This window comes from Arvicanthis niloticus, chromosome 20 (genome assembly GCF_011762505.2).
Source record: "Arvicanthis niloticus isolate mArvNil1 chromosome 20, mArvNil1.pat.X, whole genome shotgun sequence".
In the NCBI taxonomy this organism is placed as follows: domain Eukaryota; kingdom Metazoa; phylum Chordata; class Mammalia; order Rodentia; family Muridae; genus Arvicanthis; species Arvicanthis niloticus.
Window position 1 is genome coordinate 3,061,095 of NC_047677.1, and position 19,147 is coordinate 3,080,241.

The following is a 19,147-nucleotide window of genomic DNA, read 5'->3' on the forward strand; positions in this document are numbered from 1 at the left end:
CCCTGAGCTTCTTGGCTTGCATTATCTAATTATTCAGGTACAGAGCTATTGTTCCGAAAAAATACTCTTTACAAAGCATCTAAGTTCAAGACCAGAGGCAACCTGGACTTTAGTCAACTAAGGGTTTTCTTCACAAGGAGCTACTAAAAGCCAGAATAAAATCCACTCCTTCCTTTCAATGAATTCAGAGTACAGCTCATAGCAAATCTGTTAACCCCAAGCTCACCCAGCAAAAAATCCAGCAAGCTTGCCCATGCTTCCAATACCTTGCTTGCTAATCTCTGTGGACCTGTTTTTCAATATCTCAAGAAGCTTTACTCCTTCATTAGTAGACAAACCTCAATTCAGCATCATTTAAGATTTCAGAGCAAGATTAATGTAATGTATTATATACATCCTAACAATGAGCCATGATGCTTACTTTTTTCCAGCTGCAGACTGCTTCCTTGTCCCTGTCTGGATTGTGATTTGAGCTGTAACACCTGAGAAAAGGTTGAGCTAACACACAACTAAGGCATCATGTCAGTGACCTGCAAGGGACAGGCTTCCCATTTACAGAACCTGAGAGCGTTTAGCTTTGAACTAGCACAGGAAGGGGTGCCAGATGTTAATGAGTGACCCAGCAAAAATCATGGTGGGGGAGTAGAAAAGATTAGTAAGCAGAGCAGTGTGAATGAAACTAGGAGGAGGTTCACCAGCAGAAACAGAGAGAGTGGACAGAGCTGAGAAGTTTAAAGTCACAGTGATTCTTATGTCTGCTGACCCAGGTTTTCCTTTTTGAATTTAGATGAAATTAATTTAGAACGGTATATTGTAATAGTTACCCAGGAAAGTGAGGAAGGTTAGAAAGTCGTAAAGACAAACTACCAAAACATGCCACATGAGGCAATCTCAGTTTTGTAAAGGTGTGTTCATGTGCCTAAAATTTTTTAACATTTATATAGAAGAATGAGGAAATGAAGAACAAAAGTAGAAAGAAGTAATGGAGTGGTTTTATGGCTTTACATGTGTGTGCTTACTTCAACCTTTAAATATAGAATGGACCGCTATATTTCTTATCTATTTAAGAAAGAAGGTAACTGAATTCATAAAAATGTCAAGGTTAGGAATATTTTTCTAAATTTATTGAGATCAACTTCCATGAGTCACCTGGTAAAGATCAGGAAGACAATGAAAGTATCTCATCAAGGACAGTTACAGTACAGCTTGCTTTTAAATTGAGTTTAATAAGTCACCAATCTTCTTTCCTCCCCTCCTCTCCCTGTCTCTCCCCTCTTCCTGCTTTCAGACATCCATTTCTCTAATAAATTATAGATAAAACAAACAAAATACAAAAACAACAAAGAAAAGCATCAGGGCTGGCTCTCTGAATATCACCTTCAGAAGGATGCCTCATGTTCTACCCATAATCTCACTGAAGGAAAACAGCTCATCCCTTTTCATTTCCCATCATTCATTATTCTTTTTAATAAAAAAATCAGAGGAGTACCTAAACCAGTTTTTAGTCAGGCTTAGCATGCGTTTACGGTGCTGTACAATATGCTATTCTTAGTTGGCTTTCACAGCATGCACACTTTTATTGAATAGAGGGCATGTGTTTCTCATGAAGATGTGCATTTATGTAGTAGAAATATTTGCAGTTACATGCAGAGTGGTATGGTTTTGTGGTATTTTATCAATTAGTATTCATTCCAACAGCCTTGAATGGTTGCTATTAAATTATTACTTTGCGGAAACCAAGCAAGCATTACGTTCTTTTAGCCTAATGCCACATTGGAAATGTCAGCACTTTCTCTATATCTCATTTTCCTCTAGTATAAAATCTGGGTTCTAGTCTGCAGGGGAAAAAGACGTTTTATCACTTCCTCAAGCACCCAACGCATATCTTTTAAAATAAGATTAGCCCGTGAAAACATAATTATGGTTTTGGTGCCTGATACGTTAAATGGCTTACTCTTGCTTTAAAAATAAATTAATAAGTCTGATTGTGATTGAGGCAAACCTAAGAGAACAATAAAGACAATCTGGATAGCTCTAGTTTGCTTTATTATTCTACAGGGAGAGCAAGTCAGATCAAGTGCGATATATTTTCTATATCAAAAAGAAAATAGGCTATGCATTCTGGAGTACCTGTTGACACAAGGGGATGTCAAGGAGCTGTCTGCTCCTCTTAAAAAAGCAATGACAGTGATGCAGCCCCATGGAAAGGCCTAGAAACTTCAGGAAAGATAAACAGAGCCACACACTTTTTCAAAACGTGAGTAGGAAAAGAAATATGGCAAGGCTCTGCATCTCTTTCTGACTTAACATCCCATTGGGCAATGCTATTGAAGAGCTTGTCAGCAGCCATTACAGCTACTCGGGTTGATTTGAGGTTGCCATGGCTCTCTTCTGCTCACTTATATTGAGATGCCTGAGGACATGCTCATTTGCCATCCTAAACATGATCAGAGGTACTTGAAAGTAGTACATTTAAATAGTGCAGTTCTATAAAGTGAAAAAGTGTGAAATGGACTCCAAGTGAAATAAACTATCTTCATGTTCTATATGGAATGGTACATGCAATGTTACGTTGTAGAAGGGAAAGATTTGACAATTAATTTTCTTTTTCTTTTTTTTTTACTTTCAGATTAGCATATATTAATTGTTCAAATTATGTGCTTCATTGTGATGTCATTCATGTATTAGTGTAGCTTAATCATACTCATCTACCTCATTACTGTCCCCTTCCAACTCTCCAAAAGCCCTTGTCCCCTTTCACATGTTCTCTGATAATCTAAGTCCATATAGGCAAAACAACATGTAATATTGCCTTTCTTTTTTTTCTTTTCTTTTAAATTGTTTTATTTATTTACATTCTAAATGTTGCTAACCTTCCAGGTCCCCCTCCAAGAGTTCTTCACCCCACCCCCCCTCCTCTTTGCTTCTGAGAGGATGCTCTCTCACCCACCATTCCACCCCCTTCACCAACCCACCTCCATCTCTGCATTCCCTTCTCTGGGGTAACAAGTCTCTACAGGATTAGGTACATCCTCTCCCATTGAGGCCAGGCAAAGCTATGCTACAAATGTGCTGGGGAACCACGGACCAGCCCATGTATGGTCTTTGATTGATGGCTTAGTCTCTGGGAGCTTCCAGGGGTCCAGGTTAATTGATACTGTTGGTTTTCCTATGGGATGTAATACTGACTTAATGAGTCTTCCTTATTTCATTTAACATGATGATATTTAGTCTAATCATTCTCCTGCAAACATTGTAATCCTCTTTATGACTATGTAAAAATTCATTGTATACAACTGTTAAGAGTTTCTTTATCTATTTTCATACTAAGAGGCAATGAGGCTTATCCCCTGGTCAGACTATTCTTTTATATTGAATTGTATTTTTGATAACATAATTTGAAATCCATTATAGCTTTCTGCGTTAGTTTTCTGAATTTTATTTGTTCTCATCTATTTAATTGGAATATAGCTGGGTATATTTGGAGAAAGCTCCCTATAATTGGTATTCACCTATAATTAAAGATCAATGCTTTGATCTAAAAAGGAAATTGTCAATATTTTCACCCAAGTATTTTAAGTATACATGATTTTTACACTTATATGTAAACTAATGTAAATACATAATGTACATACTGCACATATGCATGCACACACACACATACACACACACATAAACACCTATCCAGTCATCAGACACAATTATGCCACATTATCATTACTTCTAACTCCTTGAGATTTTTAATTGCACTGAATATAGTCCTTCTATATGGTAAAAAGTTTTTAAAATAATTCCTAGTTATTTCTACATTTTGGCATTTGTGTTTGTGTATTCAGTCCCCTCAAATCTTAAAAACAACCCTCTGACAATCTATTTATTTATTTGTGTGTGTGTGTGTGTGTGTGTGTGTGTGTGTGTGAGATGGGCATGGCTGTGTCATATTTTATACATCAGAGGACAACCTTCAGGATTCAGGTCTCTCCTTTCTGCTTATGAGTTCTGGAGATCAAATTAAGGTCATAATGTTTTACAAAAAGTGCCTTCACCTGCAGAGTCACCCCACTGCCCTCTTTAGCATTTTAGTGGTTACTTTAAACATAGAATATGACCATGTGAGGAGATGCCTCTTTTAAGATTATAAATAAATGGGTGTAGTTTTTTTCTCACTTTTCTAACTTTTCTCTTGTTCATACTGATGAAGACCAGCTGCCAGCTTGTGAGTTGTCCTAGGGAGGCCCCATGGACAAAAATTCAAGAGACATCTCCTCTTAGCCAGTGAGGAACCAAGGTACTCAGTCTGATGATCTGTGGAGAAAGGACTCCTTGTAAAGCCATGCACCATGAGTGTTGTTATCCTATGATGCCAAATGGTTTGACTGAGGGGCAGGATCCTGAAACAGAGGACTCCTTCTTAGATTCTAGACCCATCAAAACTGTGAAGCACTAAGTATTGTTTTACGTCACTAAGCTGTGGGATTATTTATACCACATAAACAGTGTACATACTATATTTTAGATAAAGTTGGATGGAGAATCAGCTCATCAGTCCAATCAATGGGTCAGTTTTGAGCTCAGTCAAATTATGACAGAATAACATATCATGTGGGTTGTTGTCCATATTTGAAACTAAGGTGGTTTTTGAAACTAAAAGCTGCCACAATTAATAACTATGTCAGGACAATAAGCATGAATGATACTCTTCTAGACTAAGAGAGATAACTGGTAAATTCAACAAAAAAATCACTTTGTGGAGCTATGTCAAAGTCTAGATAAGCCACAAGTCAAAATTGAGTCTGAAAGGGGAGTTAGTCCACCTATTTTGATTTATGGACCTCTTTCCCCCAATTACAGGACTGAAAAGGTGAGGCTCAATTGGATAGACTTTAAATAGTGAAAACCACATTTTAACTCCTGGATCTAGGATCCATGTTGATCCATTGTTTAGAGTCATGCAGGATTTCCCCTCAAGTAATTTCATCTCTTCTGGGATGACACACTTTTATAGTGAACCAGCAGTGAACTATCACCTTTATTCTAGATTATTTTGGAACCACCCACAGTGGCTCTCAATTTTGGTGTGCCTCAAAACTAGCTAGAGAGCTGTGGAAATGGCAATGTCTAAATCTCTCAGAGCTACTGGGTCAGAATGTTTTGCAATTGGGTGAGAAAACAGTGTTTTCAAGTCTCATTTCATTATGCTGTTGTATATACATCTCTGAGAAGAAAGAATGTGGATGTGAGCTGGTTAATGGAAAATTGACCACAAAGGTCCATGGATAGGAAAGGACAGTGAAGACTTTTAAATTTTATATAATTTTGTTTTATTTTATTGACTAAGTTATTTATTCATTGTACATCCAGACTGAAGCTTTCCCTCTGTGCTCCCCTCTCAGCTCCCCATACAGCCACCACTCCTTCTCCTCCTCCCACTCCCCAGAAAGGGAGGCCTCCTATGGACATTAACCAGCCCCTGCACATGAAGCCACAGCAAGACTAGGAGCATCCTCTTCCACTAGGCTAGACAAGGCAGGGCAGTTAAGGGAAAAGGGATCCAAAGGCGGGCAATGTAATCAGAGATAGCCCCTGTTCCAGCTTTAGGAGTCACACATGAAGACACAGCTGCATAACTGCTACATATGCACAGAGGACCTATGGCTCTGGTTGTCAGTTCAGTTTCCCATAAGCCTCATGGGCACAGGTGAATTGACTGTAGGTTTTTTTTTTTGTGGTGTCCTTGACCCCATTGGCCTCCTCAATCTTTCCTCTCCTCTTCCACAGGATTCCTCAAGCTCCACTCAATGCTTGGCTGTGGGTCTCTGCATTAGCTTCCAACAGTTGCTGGGTGAAGCCTCCCAAGATAACAATTATGCCAGGCTTCTGTCTGCAAGTATAGCAGAGTGTCCTCAGTAGTGTCAGGGTGGGCTCCCTCTATGGCAGGGGTCTCAAGCTGGGACAGTCATTGGTTGGCCCTTAAATTCTGTTATATCCTCCACCACTGCACATCTTGTAGGCAGGACAAATTGTGGGTCTAAGATTTGGAGTCTAGATTGGTATCCCAATTCCTCCAGTGGAAGTCTTGCCTTGTCATAGGAGATGGATGGTTCAGGCTCCAAATCCCCCATTGCTAGAACTCTCAACTAGGGTCAATCTCATAGATTCCTGGAAGTTTCCTTTGTCCTAGGTTTCTAGTTCACTCCAGAGATTCCTACCTCTCCCAGTCCAGTATAGTGTCTCCCAGTATTTTCTCCCTAAATTCTTCCTTTTCACATCTCCACCCCTCTCAGACCCAGGAGTGTAAACCATCAATTTGGTTGTTTCTCAGAAAGTTACAAATAGAAACTACCTCAAGGCCCAGCTATATCACTCCTAGGCCTGTACCCAAAAGAAACTCCACCATTCAACAAGGATACTTTCTCAACTATGTTCATAGCAGGTTTATTCATTATAGCCTAAACTGGAAACAACCTAAATATCCTTTAACAGAATAATGCATAAAAAAATGTGTGGTACATTTACACAATAGAATACTAATCAGCCATTAAAAAGAAGGACACCATGAAACTTGGAACTACATGAAAGGAACTAAAATGTATCATCCTGAGTGAGGTAGCACTGACCCAGAAATACAGTGTCTACTCACTTATAAGTAAATATTAGTCATAAAGTGTAGGATAATTGTAGAGAGCCACGCCCGGGCTTACGAATAATCGCTATTGCAGGGTGTCGCCCACATCCACTGATGATTTTGGTGGATAGGTTCCATGCGCATGCGCAAGGGCTAGGAGCGCGCCAACTCACGGCCCAATCTGGGGCATCATATGGTAATGAGCGAGCAGCCAATCAAGTACACGCCGCTTTAAGGACTATTTAAGCTTGCACCATTTGGGGTTCTTTGTCTTCCTCTTTCCATCGCAATAAACGCTTGCTGCCGAAGGATCCTGGTGCCCTCGTGCATTCTTGCTGGCGAGATGATCGCGTGGGTTACAGCTGGTGCCGAAACCCGGGAATGCCGGGAAGCCTCACCACCTCCGGTGCCAAGGAGACCCTCGGTTATCGCGGAGAGGATTCAGAACTGCAGGACAAAGGTAAGCTCTGAAAGGCATGTTTGGTCTTGATTTGTCCCATCTCTCACCTCAATTGGCAGGAGCAGTTGTAGCATTCCCTCTGGTTTTAGTAGTGCTAGTTCTCTTTCTTTTAGTTTCATTTTGCTTTCATAAAGGCTGGTGTTAAGAGACTTGCCGCCGTTGGGTGTGGTTAGACGGACGTACATAAGCCGCGGTGCCCCTCCCTGTGTGTCAGCTTCTCTTGTAGATAAGAGAGCAGCATGGGGGCTTCACATTCCGTGATTACGGCGCTTCAGTCGCTCTTGTGACAGCATAAATTAAAAGTCTCTACAAAAACATTGGAGGGGTTTCTGAAGGAGGTAGACCACGTGGTGCTCTGGTATATATGCTCAGGGTCGCTAACGCTCGCCTCCTGGGACGAACTGGAGGGTGACTTGATTAGAGAATAGCAGAATGGGAAATTAAAGCCTGGAACTAGACCGCTGTGGAGGCTTGTGAGATCGTGTTTACAGGACGAGAAATGCCACTCGACTGTAGCGGCAGACCAGGGAGTGTTAGAAGAGTTACAGGACAGCATGTCAGAAACAGAGCAGGATAAAAGGTTGGGAGCTCACAAAGAAAAAAAAAAGTATACCTAAGATAAAAGGCCCTTCCAAAGACGCCCAGTCTGTGGAAGAGAAAGATAAGGGAAAGCACGCCCTGGGAGAGAAATGTAAGGAGGGAGAAAAGAATTCTGAAAGGAAATCTCTTTATCCGGTAGAGGAACTGGAGGCTTTAGGGATTGATAGCTCTGAGTCAGAGGAACTAAGCCCCTCTGAGGAGGAAGACTTAGGTGAAGAGGCAGCCCACTATGAGGAGGAAAGGTACCACCCAGATGAGCGGCCGCCGCTGCAAAATCGAAAGTAAAAGAAAAGAGGAAATAGGAACCGCACGGCCTCTCAGCCTGTTGCGCCCTCCCGACCTATTGTACCCAGTGCCCCTCCGCCTTATGCGGAGAAGCGCTGCTCAGACTCCTTCCTTTCAAAGGGAGATAAAAGAAAGTTATTACAAGCCTTTCCGGTGTTTGAGGTTTCGGAGGGGGGTCGCGTCCATGCACCGGTAGAATATACCCCTATTAAGGAACTTGCTGAATCAGTTAACAGATATGGAGTTGATGCTAATTTCACAGTCATGCAGCTTGAGAGACTTGCCACTATGGCAATGACTCTGAATGATTGGCAAAATACAGTAAAAGCTGCTCTCCCTAATATGGGACAGTACATGGAATGGAAAGCCTTATGGCATGATGCTTCTCATGTACAGGCAAGGGCCAATGCCAATGCGGAAGGCAATCAAAGAGAGTGGACGTTTGAACTATTAACAGGACAAGGACAGTTTGTTAATGACCAAACAAATTACCATTGGGGAGCATATGGCCAAATTTCAGCTGCTGCTATTAAAGCATGGAAGGCCCTCTCAAGAAAGGTGAGGCTGGGGGACACCTAACAAAAATATTACAAGGCCCCCAAGAGCCATTCTCAGACTTTGTGGCTAGGATGACAGAAACAGCAGGCAGGATTTTTGGAGACCCAGAGCGAGTTAAACCACTGATAGAACAACTGGTGTATGAAAATGCCTCACCAGAGTGCAAGGCAGTCATTACCCCTAGAAGAAACAAAGGGTTGACAGACTGGATAAAGGTTTGCCGAGGACTTGGAGGCCCGCTTACTAATGCCGGCCTTGCAGCAGCTATCTTACAAAGCCAAAACTGCCCAAGTCCTGGCAGCCGTAAAGTCTGCTATAACTGTGGCAAACCAGGTCATTTGAAATAAGAATGTCATGCTTCCATGCAAAAAAGAACTCCATGGCTTTGTACCAAATGCAAAAAAGGTTATCATTGGGCTAATGAGTGTTGCTGAGTTAGAGATATTCAAGGAAAGCTTATTCAACATGATTCCCCACCAGTGGAAAGAGATGAAAGCATTCCAAAAAACGGGTTTCCAGGCCCCAGATCCCAGGTCCCCAAAAAATATGGGACACGAGTCGGCAACTGGAGGACACCTCTAGCCGCAGAGCTACAAGACCCTCGACAGAACTGGACCTCCGGTCCACCTCCCAATTCTTATTAATGCCTCATGTGGGCGTACAACCTATCACGGTTGATTTTAAAGGTCCCCTGCCTGAGGGAAGTGTCGGCCTCATTCTAGATCACTACTCTATTACATTGAAAGGGCTTGTGGTTCATCCTGGTATGATAGACCAAGACTATACCGGGGAACTTCAAGTTCTCTGTTCTTGTCCACAAGGCATATTTTCTATCTCTCCTGGAGATAGGATTGCTCAATTGGTTGTCCTTCCAAATTTGCATAATTGTTTCCCATCCACCGGGTGCCTAGAGGCACCAAGGGACTTGGTTCTTCAGGGACTGATGTTACTCACTTGGTAGTTGACCTTAAAACTAGACCCACCTTACAATTAATGATACAGGGGAAGAACTTTATCGGAATTTTGGACACAGGAGCTGATAAAAGTATTATTTCCTCCAATTGGTGGCCTAAGGCGTGGCCTGTTACACAATTGTCCCACTCCTTACAAGGGTTGGGATATTAAGCCAGCCCTGCAGTCAGTTCACAGTCATTGACTTGGCAGGCACCAGAAGGTCAAACAGGAAGCTTTATACCTTATGTGCTTCCTCTCCCCGTTAATCTCTGGGGAAGAGACATCTTACAAGACCTAGGATTAACATTAACTAGTGAGTACTCTCAACAAGCTATTGATTTATGAAAAGGATGGGATATAAGGAAGGAAAAGGCCTTGGCAGAAAAGAACAAGGAATGTTAAGCCCAACCTCACAAGAGAGTAATACAGGAAGACAAGGTTTTGGTTTTCCCTAGTTGCCATTGAGGGTTTTATGCCCATACCCTGGCTTATGGAGGAGGCCATGTGGGTTCCTCAATGGCCCCTATCCTCTGAGAAATTGGAAGCTGCTACAAGGCTGATTAAAGAACAAGTACAGCTTGGTCATTTAGAGCCTTCCACCTCTCCTTGGAATACACCTATTTTTGTCATAAAAAAGAAGTCAGGAAAATGGAGACTTCTCCATGATCTGAGGGCCATTAATGTGCAGATGCGGCTACTTGGCTCTGTACAACGAGGCCTACCTTTACTTTCTGCTTTACCTAAGCAATGGAGGATTATAATTATAGACATTAAAGATTGTTTTTTCTCCATTCCTTTATGCCCGAAAGATAGGCAAAGATTTGCATTTACCTTACCTGCTGTTAATCACCTTGAACCAGACAAAAGATATCAGTGGAAAGTTTTGCCTCAAGGCATGGCCAATAGCCCCACCATGTGTCAGCTGTATGAACAAATGGCCCTTGAGCCAATTAGGAAACAATTTCCCTCTTTGTTGTTGGCCCATTATATGGATGATATTCTTATGTGCCATAAGGAATTAGTTATTTTGCAGACCTCATACCCTTTATTACTAAAAACCCTGGGACAGTGGGGCCTACATATTGCTACTGAGAAGGTTCAAATTGGCTCCTTTCTAGGGACAGTTATTTACCCAGAAAAAATAGTTCCTCAGAAATTAGAGATTCGCAGAAACCATTTGCACACTTTGAATGATTTTCAAAAATTATTGGGTGATATAAATTGGTTGAGACAATTCCTGAAAATTCCCTCTGCTGAGTTAAAACCTTTGATTGATATTTTGGAAGGGGATGCTCATATTTCCTCACCAAGAGCCTTAACACCGGCTGCAAGCCACGCCCTACAAGTGGTAGAAAATGCCTTACAAGATGCCCAGCTAAAACGCATAGATGAAACCAAAGCCTTTGACTTATGTGTTTTTAAAACTAGATACTTACCAACTGCTGTGTTATGGCAGGAGGGGCCCTTGTTATGGGTTCATTCCAATGCTTCTCCTGCAAAGATTATTGAATGGTATCCAGATGCAGTTGCTCAGCTTGCCCTTCATGGGCTAAAAGCAGCCATTACCCATTTTGGAAGGGAACCTAGGGTTTTAATAGTGCCTTATACTGCCCATCAAGTCCAAATATTAACTGCTACCTCTGATGTTTGGGCGGTGTTGGTCACTTCCTTTAATGGTCAGATAGATAATCACTATCCCAAACATCCCATTTTGCAACTTGCTTTAACTCAAGCTATTGTATTTCCACGCATTTTATCTCAGGAACCACTCCTAGATGGAATGGTAGTTTATACAGACGGGTCAAAAACAGGAGTGGGTGCCTATGTGGTTAATAAGAAAGTCACATCCAAACAATACCATAAAACCTCACCTCAAATTGTGGAATGTTTAGTGGTGTCAGAGGTTCTGGAAATTTTTCCAGGTCCCTTAAATATTGTTTCAGATTCCTTCTATGTGGTTAATGCAGTAAAGGCATTAGAAGTAGCTGGGTTAATTAAGACATCCAGTAGACTTGTAGAAGTTTTTCAAAAGATTCACCTTACCTTGGTTAATAGAAGATTCCCTGTTTTTATTAAACATATTAGGGCTCACTCAGGTCTACCGGGACCCATGTCCCGAGGAAATGACCTGGCAGATCGAGCCACAAAGTTGATTACGATTGCCCTTTCACCAAAATTAGACTTGGCTAAAGACTTTCATAAAAGATTTCATGTGACAGCTGAGACGTTATGTCGTCGATTTGACATAACTAGAAAAGAAGCTAAAGATATAGTGACTCAATGTCAAAATTGCTGTCAATTCTTACCTGTGCCTCATGTTGGAATTAACCCTTGAGGAATCCGGCCACTACAGATTTGGCAAATGTATGTTACTCACATCCCATCTTTTGGCAAATTGCAATATTTACATGTTTCCACTGATACTTGTTCTGGAATTATATTTGCTTCTCCATTAGCCAGAGAAAAAGCGGCCCATGTTATTCAGCATTGTCTCGAGGCATGGAGTGCCTGGGGAAAGCCTAAAATTCTTAAAACTGACAATGGACCAGCTTACACTTCTCAAAAGTTTGGACAATTCTGTCGCCAAATGGGAGTGACCCATCTGACGGGTCTCCCTTATAACCCTCAAGGACAAGGCATTATAGAACGGGCTCATCGCACTCTCAAGTCTTATTTAATAAAACAAAAAGGGGGAGTTGAGGAGGCTCTACCCTCAGTGCCACGAGTAACCATCTCTATAGCACTCTTTACTCTTAATTTTCTAAATCTGGACAGTCAGAGCCATACGGCGGCTGACCATCATTGTTTAGAGCCTGATAGGCCAAAGGAGATGGTCAAATGGAAAGATGTCCTGACTGGTCAATGGAAAGGCCCGGATCCCATTTTAATAAGATCCAGGGGAGCTGTTTGTGTTTTTCCACAGGAGGAAGATAACCCGTTCTGGTTACCTGAAAGATTGACGAGAAAGATCCTAGCACCTGGAAATGAACCGATGGATTCCTTGGAAGTTAATTCCAGTTCTCACAATGATTCTCCAGAATTGGGTTCCTAGTATATGTGGAGAATATCGTTGGGCTATTCTATCTGCCTTTCCAAAACCTATGCCGGTCAGACATGATGCAGCAGTTTTTCCTAAAATCTTTACAACAAATAAGACTCTAGATCTGCCCTATTTGCCATATGACCCTACAAGGGCCCCATTAGGTGAGAATCGCTCCTTGCCAGAACGAGGCTCTCTTTGTTTTCAAACAACTGAGGACAGAGACTGTATACCTCTCTTGAGGAGGGCTTTGGGGTGGTTTTATGATAAGAGAGGATGGGTGAAACTGACAATTAAGGGAAACAATAACCATACTGAGTTCTCACAATCCTTTTGGCAACCGGCTGTTTGGCTAAACGGGACATTTTTACCACCCAACTTCTCAGATGGGGAGCACCCCCGTCAACCCAAAGTCTCCCCTCTTTGTAGCGTAGAAGATGAGGGAGGAATTCTGCCCTGGTCTGAATGTCAGTCACGTATAACACGATGGGCAGATACCAATAGGACTTTCTCTTTCTCACCCAACATGATGTTGGACCCCAAAGCTGATACGGCAATGAGAGAAGGCCCTCTCTTATAATATGAGCATGATGTTGGGGTCCAACATCATGTTATGAGAAGGCCCTCTCTCATAACATGATGTTGGACCCCAAAGCTGATACGGTAATGAGAGAAGGCCCTCTCTCATAATATGAACCCTTTTCACAAATGGCTACTCTGTGGAATTAATGGTAGTTGTACTGCTCTTAACCCCCTAGTATTTCTTCAAGGTGGGGCGGCTGGAAGGCCATCCTTTATGGGAGTTATTAATCAACCATGGTGAAGCAGGAAGGTGATCAGGCTCCACAATTAACAAATGTAACTCAGTTGGTCACCGGAGTGAATAAAACCCTGATTAATCAGACAGATTTTTTACCTATCCCTGTCTGTGTTTATCCCCCTTTCTTGTTTATTCTTTCAAATAATTCATTTATAGACTGCACCAACAAGACTTGTGAAATGTCTCCATGCTGGAATACCCGATGGGCGTCCCAGGCCATGGTTGCTAGAGTTCCACGATGGATTCCAGTTCCAGTGGAGACCCCCTCTACCTTGTCCCTATTTCGACAGAAAAGAGACTTCGGAATTACTGCAACCATTGTAACGGCTATATCTCTTGCAGCCGTTGCTGCGACCACTGCTGGATTTGCCATGGCTACAACAGTACAAACAAGTACAACACTCAACCAGTTATCAGCTACAGTTGCGGAGGCTATGAATACCCATGCATCTGCTACAGCCCAGTTTAAAGGTGGGCTGATGGTTGTTAACCAGCACCTTGATTTAGTGGATGAGAGATTAGACATCCTCTTTCAATTGGCCCAATTGGGATGTGAAAGAAAGAAAGCTTGGAGTGCTTTGCATTACTAGCGTACAGTATGAAAATTTTACTCGAGCTGCCAATTTGTCTAGAAAATTGTCTCTATATCTTACAGGAAACTGGTCTGAAGGATTTGAGGAAACCATGGAGTCATTGAGAGCAGCGATTGTGACCATCAACTTAACACGAGTTGACCTGTCGCTGACTGAAGGATTTTCCTTCTGGATCTCTTCGGCCTTTTCCTTCTTTAAGGAGTGGGCGGGAGTAGTCCTGTTTGGTACAGCCCTATGCTGTGGTTTAGTGTTCATGCTCTGGTTGGTCTGCAAGTAGACCAAAAACGTGACAAGGCCGTCATTGCCCAGGCGCTTATGGCCATGGAACAGGGAGCCAATCCAGCAGTGTGGTTATCTATGCTGAGGAAAAACTGAATCTACATCTCCAAGTAGCGGTGAAAAGTTGCCTTTACTGCTTAGCCACGAACAGCCTTTGCACCCCATCGAGGCTTCGCCTCATTGCACTGGGATAGGTGTTTCTGGCCTTTACTGGGCCTCTAACGTGAGCCCTTGAGGAGTGCCGTATTACCAGTTGAGGTTGTCAAGTGAGCACTCGATAAGGAATGTTCCACGGACGTGGATAGATTTCCCGAAAACATGCCTGATTGCACAAAGGTTTGACGCCATAGCCCCCTCTATGCACACGGATGGCCACCGGGTGTCATGGAGAGGAGGCCTCCTTTCCCCAACAAAAGGCATTGGGATGGGTATGGGGAGTATTACTCATTGTGCGATGACAAGAGAAGAAACCCATTACAATTTCTCCATTTGCACAGGGGATCAGGCCTCTTTTTTTCCCTCACTGTACAGTTACACTCAGATACAACTGATTCACCCTACCCAATTAATAAAACAAAAAGGGGGAGATGTAGAGAGCCGCGCCCGGGCTTACGAATAATCGCTATTGCAGGGTGTCGTCCACATCCGCTGATGATTTTGGTGGATAGGTTCCATGCGCATGCGCAAGGGCTAGGAGCGCGCCAACTCACGGCCCAACCCGGGGCATCATATGGGTAATGAGCGAACAGCCAATCAAGTATGTACACGCCACTTTAAGGACTATTTAGCTGGCACCGTTTGGGGTTCTTTGTCTTCCTCTTTCCATCACAATAAATGCTTGCTGCAGAAGGATCCTGGTGCCCTCATGCGTTCTTGCTGGCGAGACGATTGCGCGGGTTACAGATAACTTTGTTGGAAACTACAGACCCTAAGAAACTAAAATACAAAGAGGGTCCAAGGGGGCATGCTTGAATCTCACTGAGAAGAGGGGAGATTTTATTAGGCCATACTCCTTACATAGATATTATAATGCTTATATTATCTGTATTTTTAGCAAATGCTTTAAATAACTATTAATCATGTTTAGAAATTGCTGGCCTAACCCATCTTCAACAATGGATGGTCATATCTAGCTACTATATTAATGTGTCTTTAAAAACATTAAAAGTGGCCCCTCTCTGCTTGGTCTAGGGGCAGAAGTCCCCTCTTTTAGGTTGGGTGGAGATGGGACTTGGGAGCACCCTGGATAGAGTAACATCCTCATCTAGAGTCTCATGGTCCTCCATAGCTAAGTTATGATAATGTATCTGAATAGATTTTGCTATCAGATTATCTATTAGTTGTTTCACAAAGTTAGTCAGCGTATTTAAGGCCCAGGGAACAAAGAAAATAAGCAAAAATAACCCAATTAATGGTCCCAAGATGGAAGGAAGTAGGGTTAACAATCATGGAGAGGTTGAAGATCAATTCTTGTGCAAGCTCTCATTTTTCTCTTTCTCTCTGTCTTTTCTCAAGACCTTCTCTGGCCTTTTTCATGCTCTCTTTAATCATCCCTGTTTTGTCTATGTAAAAGCAGCATTCTTCTTTGAGGGATGTATACAGTCTAGAGCTGTACACAGTCTTTTCTATTGTAAAAGAGAAAATCAAGTCTAATAAACTCCTTTGCAATTTTGGGGGATTGCATCAGACAGCAAAATGAGGGATTTCTTCAGATTAGTGATGTCAATCTCTAGCTGTTTGATGTCCTTGTCAAAGGCCCATTGAAGGTCTAAGTAGTGTAAGTCTGAAGTCCAGAATCAGGATTAGAACTCCTAACAGCAGACATCACGGGTGATTCATTTTTACCTGGAAAGGAAAAAAGAAGGGAATTCTCAGGGAAATTTCTCTTCCCTGGATGTCAACTGTTATTCATCTTATTTATAATTGGGCCTGGTTTTGTGGGGGTATCTATTTAATTCATTAATCTCTTTGGCAGCCATTTAGCTATACCTTCTGTGGTATCAAACAGGCATATCAATCCTCGGCCCCATATAGGAACTGGGTCCTGGCCATTCGATTCAAGGGTAAAAGGGTCCTTCCACATAGTTGTGGCATTGTTTTTATTGGTCTCAGCAATGCCAAAGGCAATCAACGGCAGATTTGCCGTGAGCTTTCAGTTTTAGAAAGTTAAGAGTAAACAAGGCTTGCTCCTTCCACCCTCAGAGAGTCATGAAGACACTATTTAAAGAAATATAATTATTTATTAATAATTTCTTTTATTAAAGGACTATTATAAAACAGCCAACAATTGATTAATCTATATATCAATTAATGAGAGCTTCTTCTACTTTTTGTAAAATTACTTCTTTTTTGTCAATTAATTGTTGAGGGAAATTAGAATTTGCATCTCTCTTGAGAATATTATTTTTTTTTGCCAGACCAATTATCTGTTTTTTTATTGGATATTTTACATATTTACCTTTCACTGTTATCTCCTCTTCCTTTCTCCCCCAAAACCCCTTATCCCATACCTCCACTTCCAATATTTATGAGGGTGTGCTCCCACCATTCTCCCAATCCCGCCTCCCTGCTCTTGCATTCCCCAACACTATGGATCCAATCTTTCGGGGACCATGGCTCTCCACTTCCACTGTTGCCTAATGAGGCCACCCTCAGTTAACTATACAAGTGGAGCCATGAGTCCCTCCCTTTCTGTTCTCAGGCTGGAGGTTTAGACCCTGGGAGCTCTGGTTGAGTATTTTGCTACTCCTTCTAAAAAACAAACAAACAAACAAACAAAAAACAAAACAAACAAACAAACAAAAAACCAAAGCACCCACACTTTGGTTTTCCTTCCTCCTCTTGAGTTTCATGTGGTCTATGCATTGTGTGTTAGGTATTGTGAGCTTTTGGGCTAATATTCACCTACCAGTGAGTGCATGCCAGAACCCCCTCTGTCTGGCGATCTGAATTTTTGCTTAGGCTGTGAGGTAAGCACTGCAAGGGAATATAAATAAAAGTTAAAAATATGTTTCTGGGTTCCCAGAGGGACAAGCCTGACTGCATAGGGGTTGATGTCAAAAGTATCCCCTCTGCAAGAAAAAGACATTGGGATGGGTATGGCCCTCATGCCTCACTAGACAATGACAGGAGGACTGGAGCCATTACAAGGTCCCCTTTAATTACTGGAGGTCAGGCCTCTATCCCCACCTTGGCAAGATTAGAATTGCCATAGCCCTTCTATACTTGGAGAAGGGAGGAGATATCACGGGTAGCCCTGCTTATACACTAAAGGCCTAAAATCAGCCATAAGCCTAAAATCAGCCATAGGCCTGACATACATGCCTGCTAACACAAAGTCTTGGGTCTCTATGGAAAAACACTGAAACAGATGTCTATATTGTAAACAGGCAGCTTTTGTGGAAATCTACCAGCCTGAGCAGTCATAGACCTTGTAAATAGGAAGCCTTGGTGGATAGTACCAAATTAGATAAGGACAAGTGAATCATAGGCAGAGGCATAGTGACCTGACCCTTGAACCTTCATCAGCTGATACCCTGTTCTGAAAGATATCTGTACTCCTCCTGAACACCTATGCTCCTGTGTCATCCCCTTCCCCACATCCTGCATTTTCGTGCTTATAACCCCTGTGTTAAAAAGTAAAAAATTATGATTTGATAATAATAAGAAAAAAAGAAAGAAATAACACACAGTGTCCCCCTGGCTCTGCTGACTTAGCTTCTGACAATCCATTTTCTTGTTCTCAGAAATACTTTGAATTATAAAACGTTATTGTGGTTTTTGTTAGTATGCTGGGTAAAATAATTTTTATTGATTTCATTTTAAACTTCAAAGTTTGTAGTGAGTTAAAATGTCCTTCAACATAATTATATGTCATATTTATTTTCATATTGTAAAATACTAGTTTATCTGTTGAACATTTTAAAAAACTGGATTCCTTTTTGAGAATTTCATATATGAGCACTGTATTTACATAATTTTTCCTTTTCTCTTCTTCCTCCCACTCTTCCCAACCCCTCATACTTTTCAAATACATCTTATTATTTAATTATTGTTCATATATGTATGTATATATGTATATATGTATAAACAAATACTGATAAAGTGTTTTGAATTTAAAAAAAAGAAAAAACATTAAAAGTACCTTTACAATTACATTGTCTTGATACTTATTCGTTGGTGGACCCATGGGTTATTTCAGAGTTCTGATAAGAATGAATAAAGCATCTTTAGACATTTCTGAAAAGCAGTAGGTGTGGCTGGTCAGCAGCAGACACCGATAATAAAAGACAGAAATTATGTATCTTCAGATGTTGCACCTCTGCATCATTGTTAACAAGTCCTCTGCCTTGCTCACTTTTGTGTACAAGGAAAACTCAAGAACATCAACTATTTTACAGTCTGTCCAATTACCTCTTTTCCCCTTGGAAACCAGGGGGTTCTTACCATATGTTTTCTCAGTTTATTTTCTTCTAGAAAGAGAATATAATGCCCTTTAAAGAAGTACACTAATTTTTCTATGAAAATGGTCACCTGCAGATGCTTTTGAATTTCATCTCAGTGTAGACAAATATTGGCAATTGTGGAAAAGAAAAATAAGCATATAATTTAAGGCAGGACATTTTTGTAAGTGTTCAATTAAAAATACAATGTGAAATTTGGGGAGAAAGTAATTAATTGGGCTGGAGCTTGTCTAGAACAACAGTTACTGCTTCTAGCCATACTAAGTAGGGAAATGGGAAATGAGTAATTCTCCAGTCTATGCCCACTCATGCCCTGTGTTGGAATGCATTGCATTTATGTTCTTGTTCCCATGTACAGCTCAGATGGGAAAAGAATTTATTACCAGATTTATAGAAAAAGACATGAGGGTAGTTTGTACCTTGTAATTCAAAAGCCATAGAAGCAGGCAGAAAAGTCCCCAAACAGAAAT

The 19,147-nt window shown here is 41.5% G+C and overlaps 1 protein-coding gene across 3 annotated transcripts in view; it reads left to right on the top strand.

Annotated features, from left to right (window-relative positions):
• Positions 1-18,235, top strand: part of LOC143435228 (uncharacterized) — an 81,285-nt gene extending 63,050 nt beyond the window's left edge. The window contains exons 2-5 of one of the 3 annotated variants that reach the window (XM_076916775.1): positions 6,935-7,085; positions 12,406-12,686; positions 13,685-13,813; positions 13,998-18,235. In XM_076916775.1, the coding sequence (XP_076772890.1) occupies positions 12,467-12,686; positions 13,685-13,813; positions 13,998-14,212 (564 nt within the window). In that variant the 5' untranslated portion in view covers positions 6,935-7,085; positions 12,406-12,466 and the 3' untranslated portion in view covers positions 14,213-18,235. Of the gene's footprint in view, positions 1-6,934; positions 7,086-12,405; positions 13,814-13,997 lie in introns of all 3 variants that reach the window. The other 2 variants (XM_076916776.1, XM_076916774.1) reach the window with 2 other exon arrangements.
• The last annotated feature ends 912 nt before the right edge of the window (positions 18,236-19,147 follow it).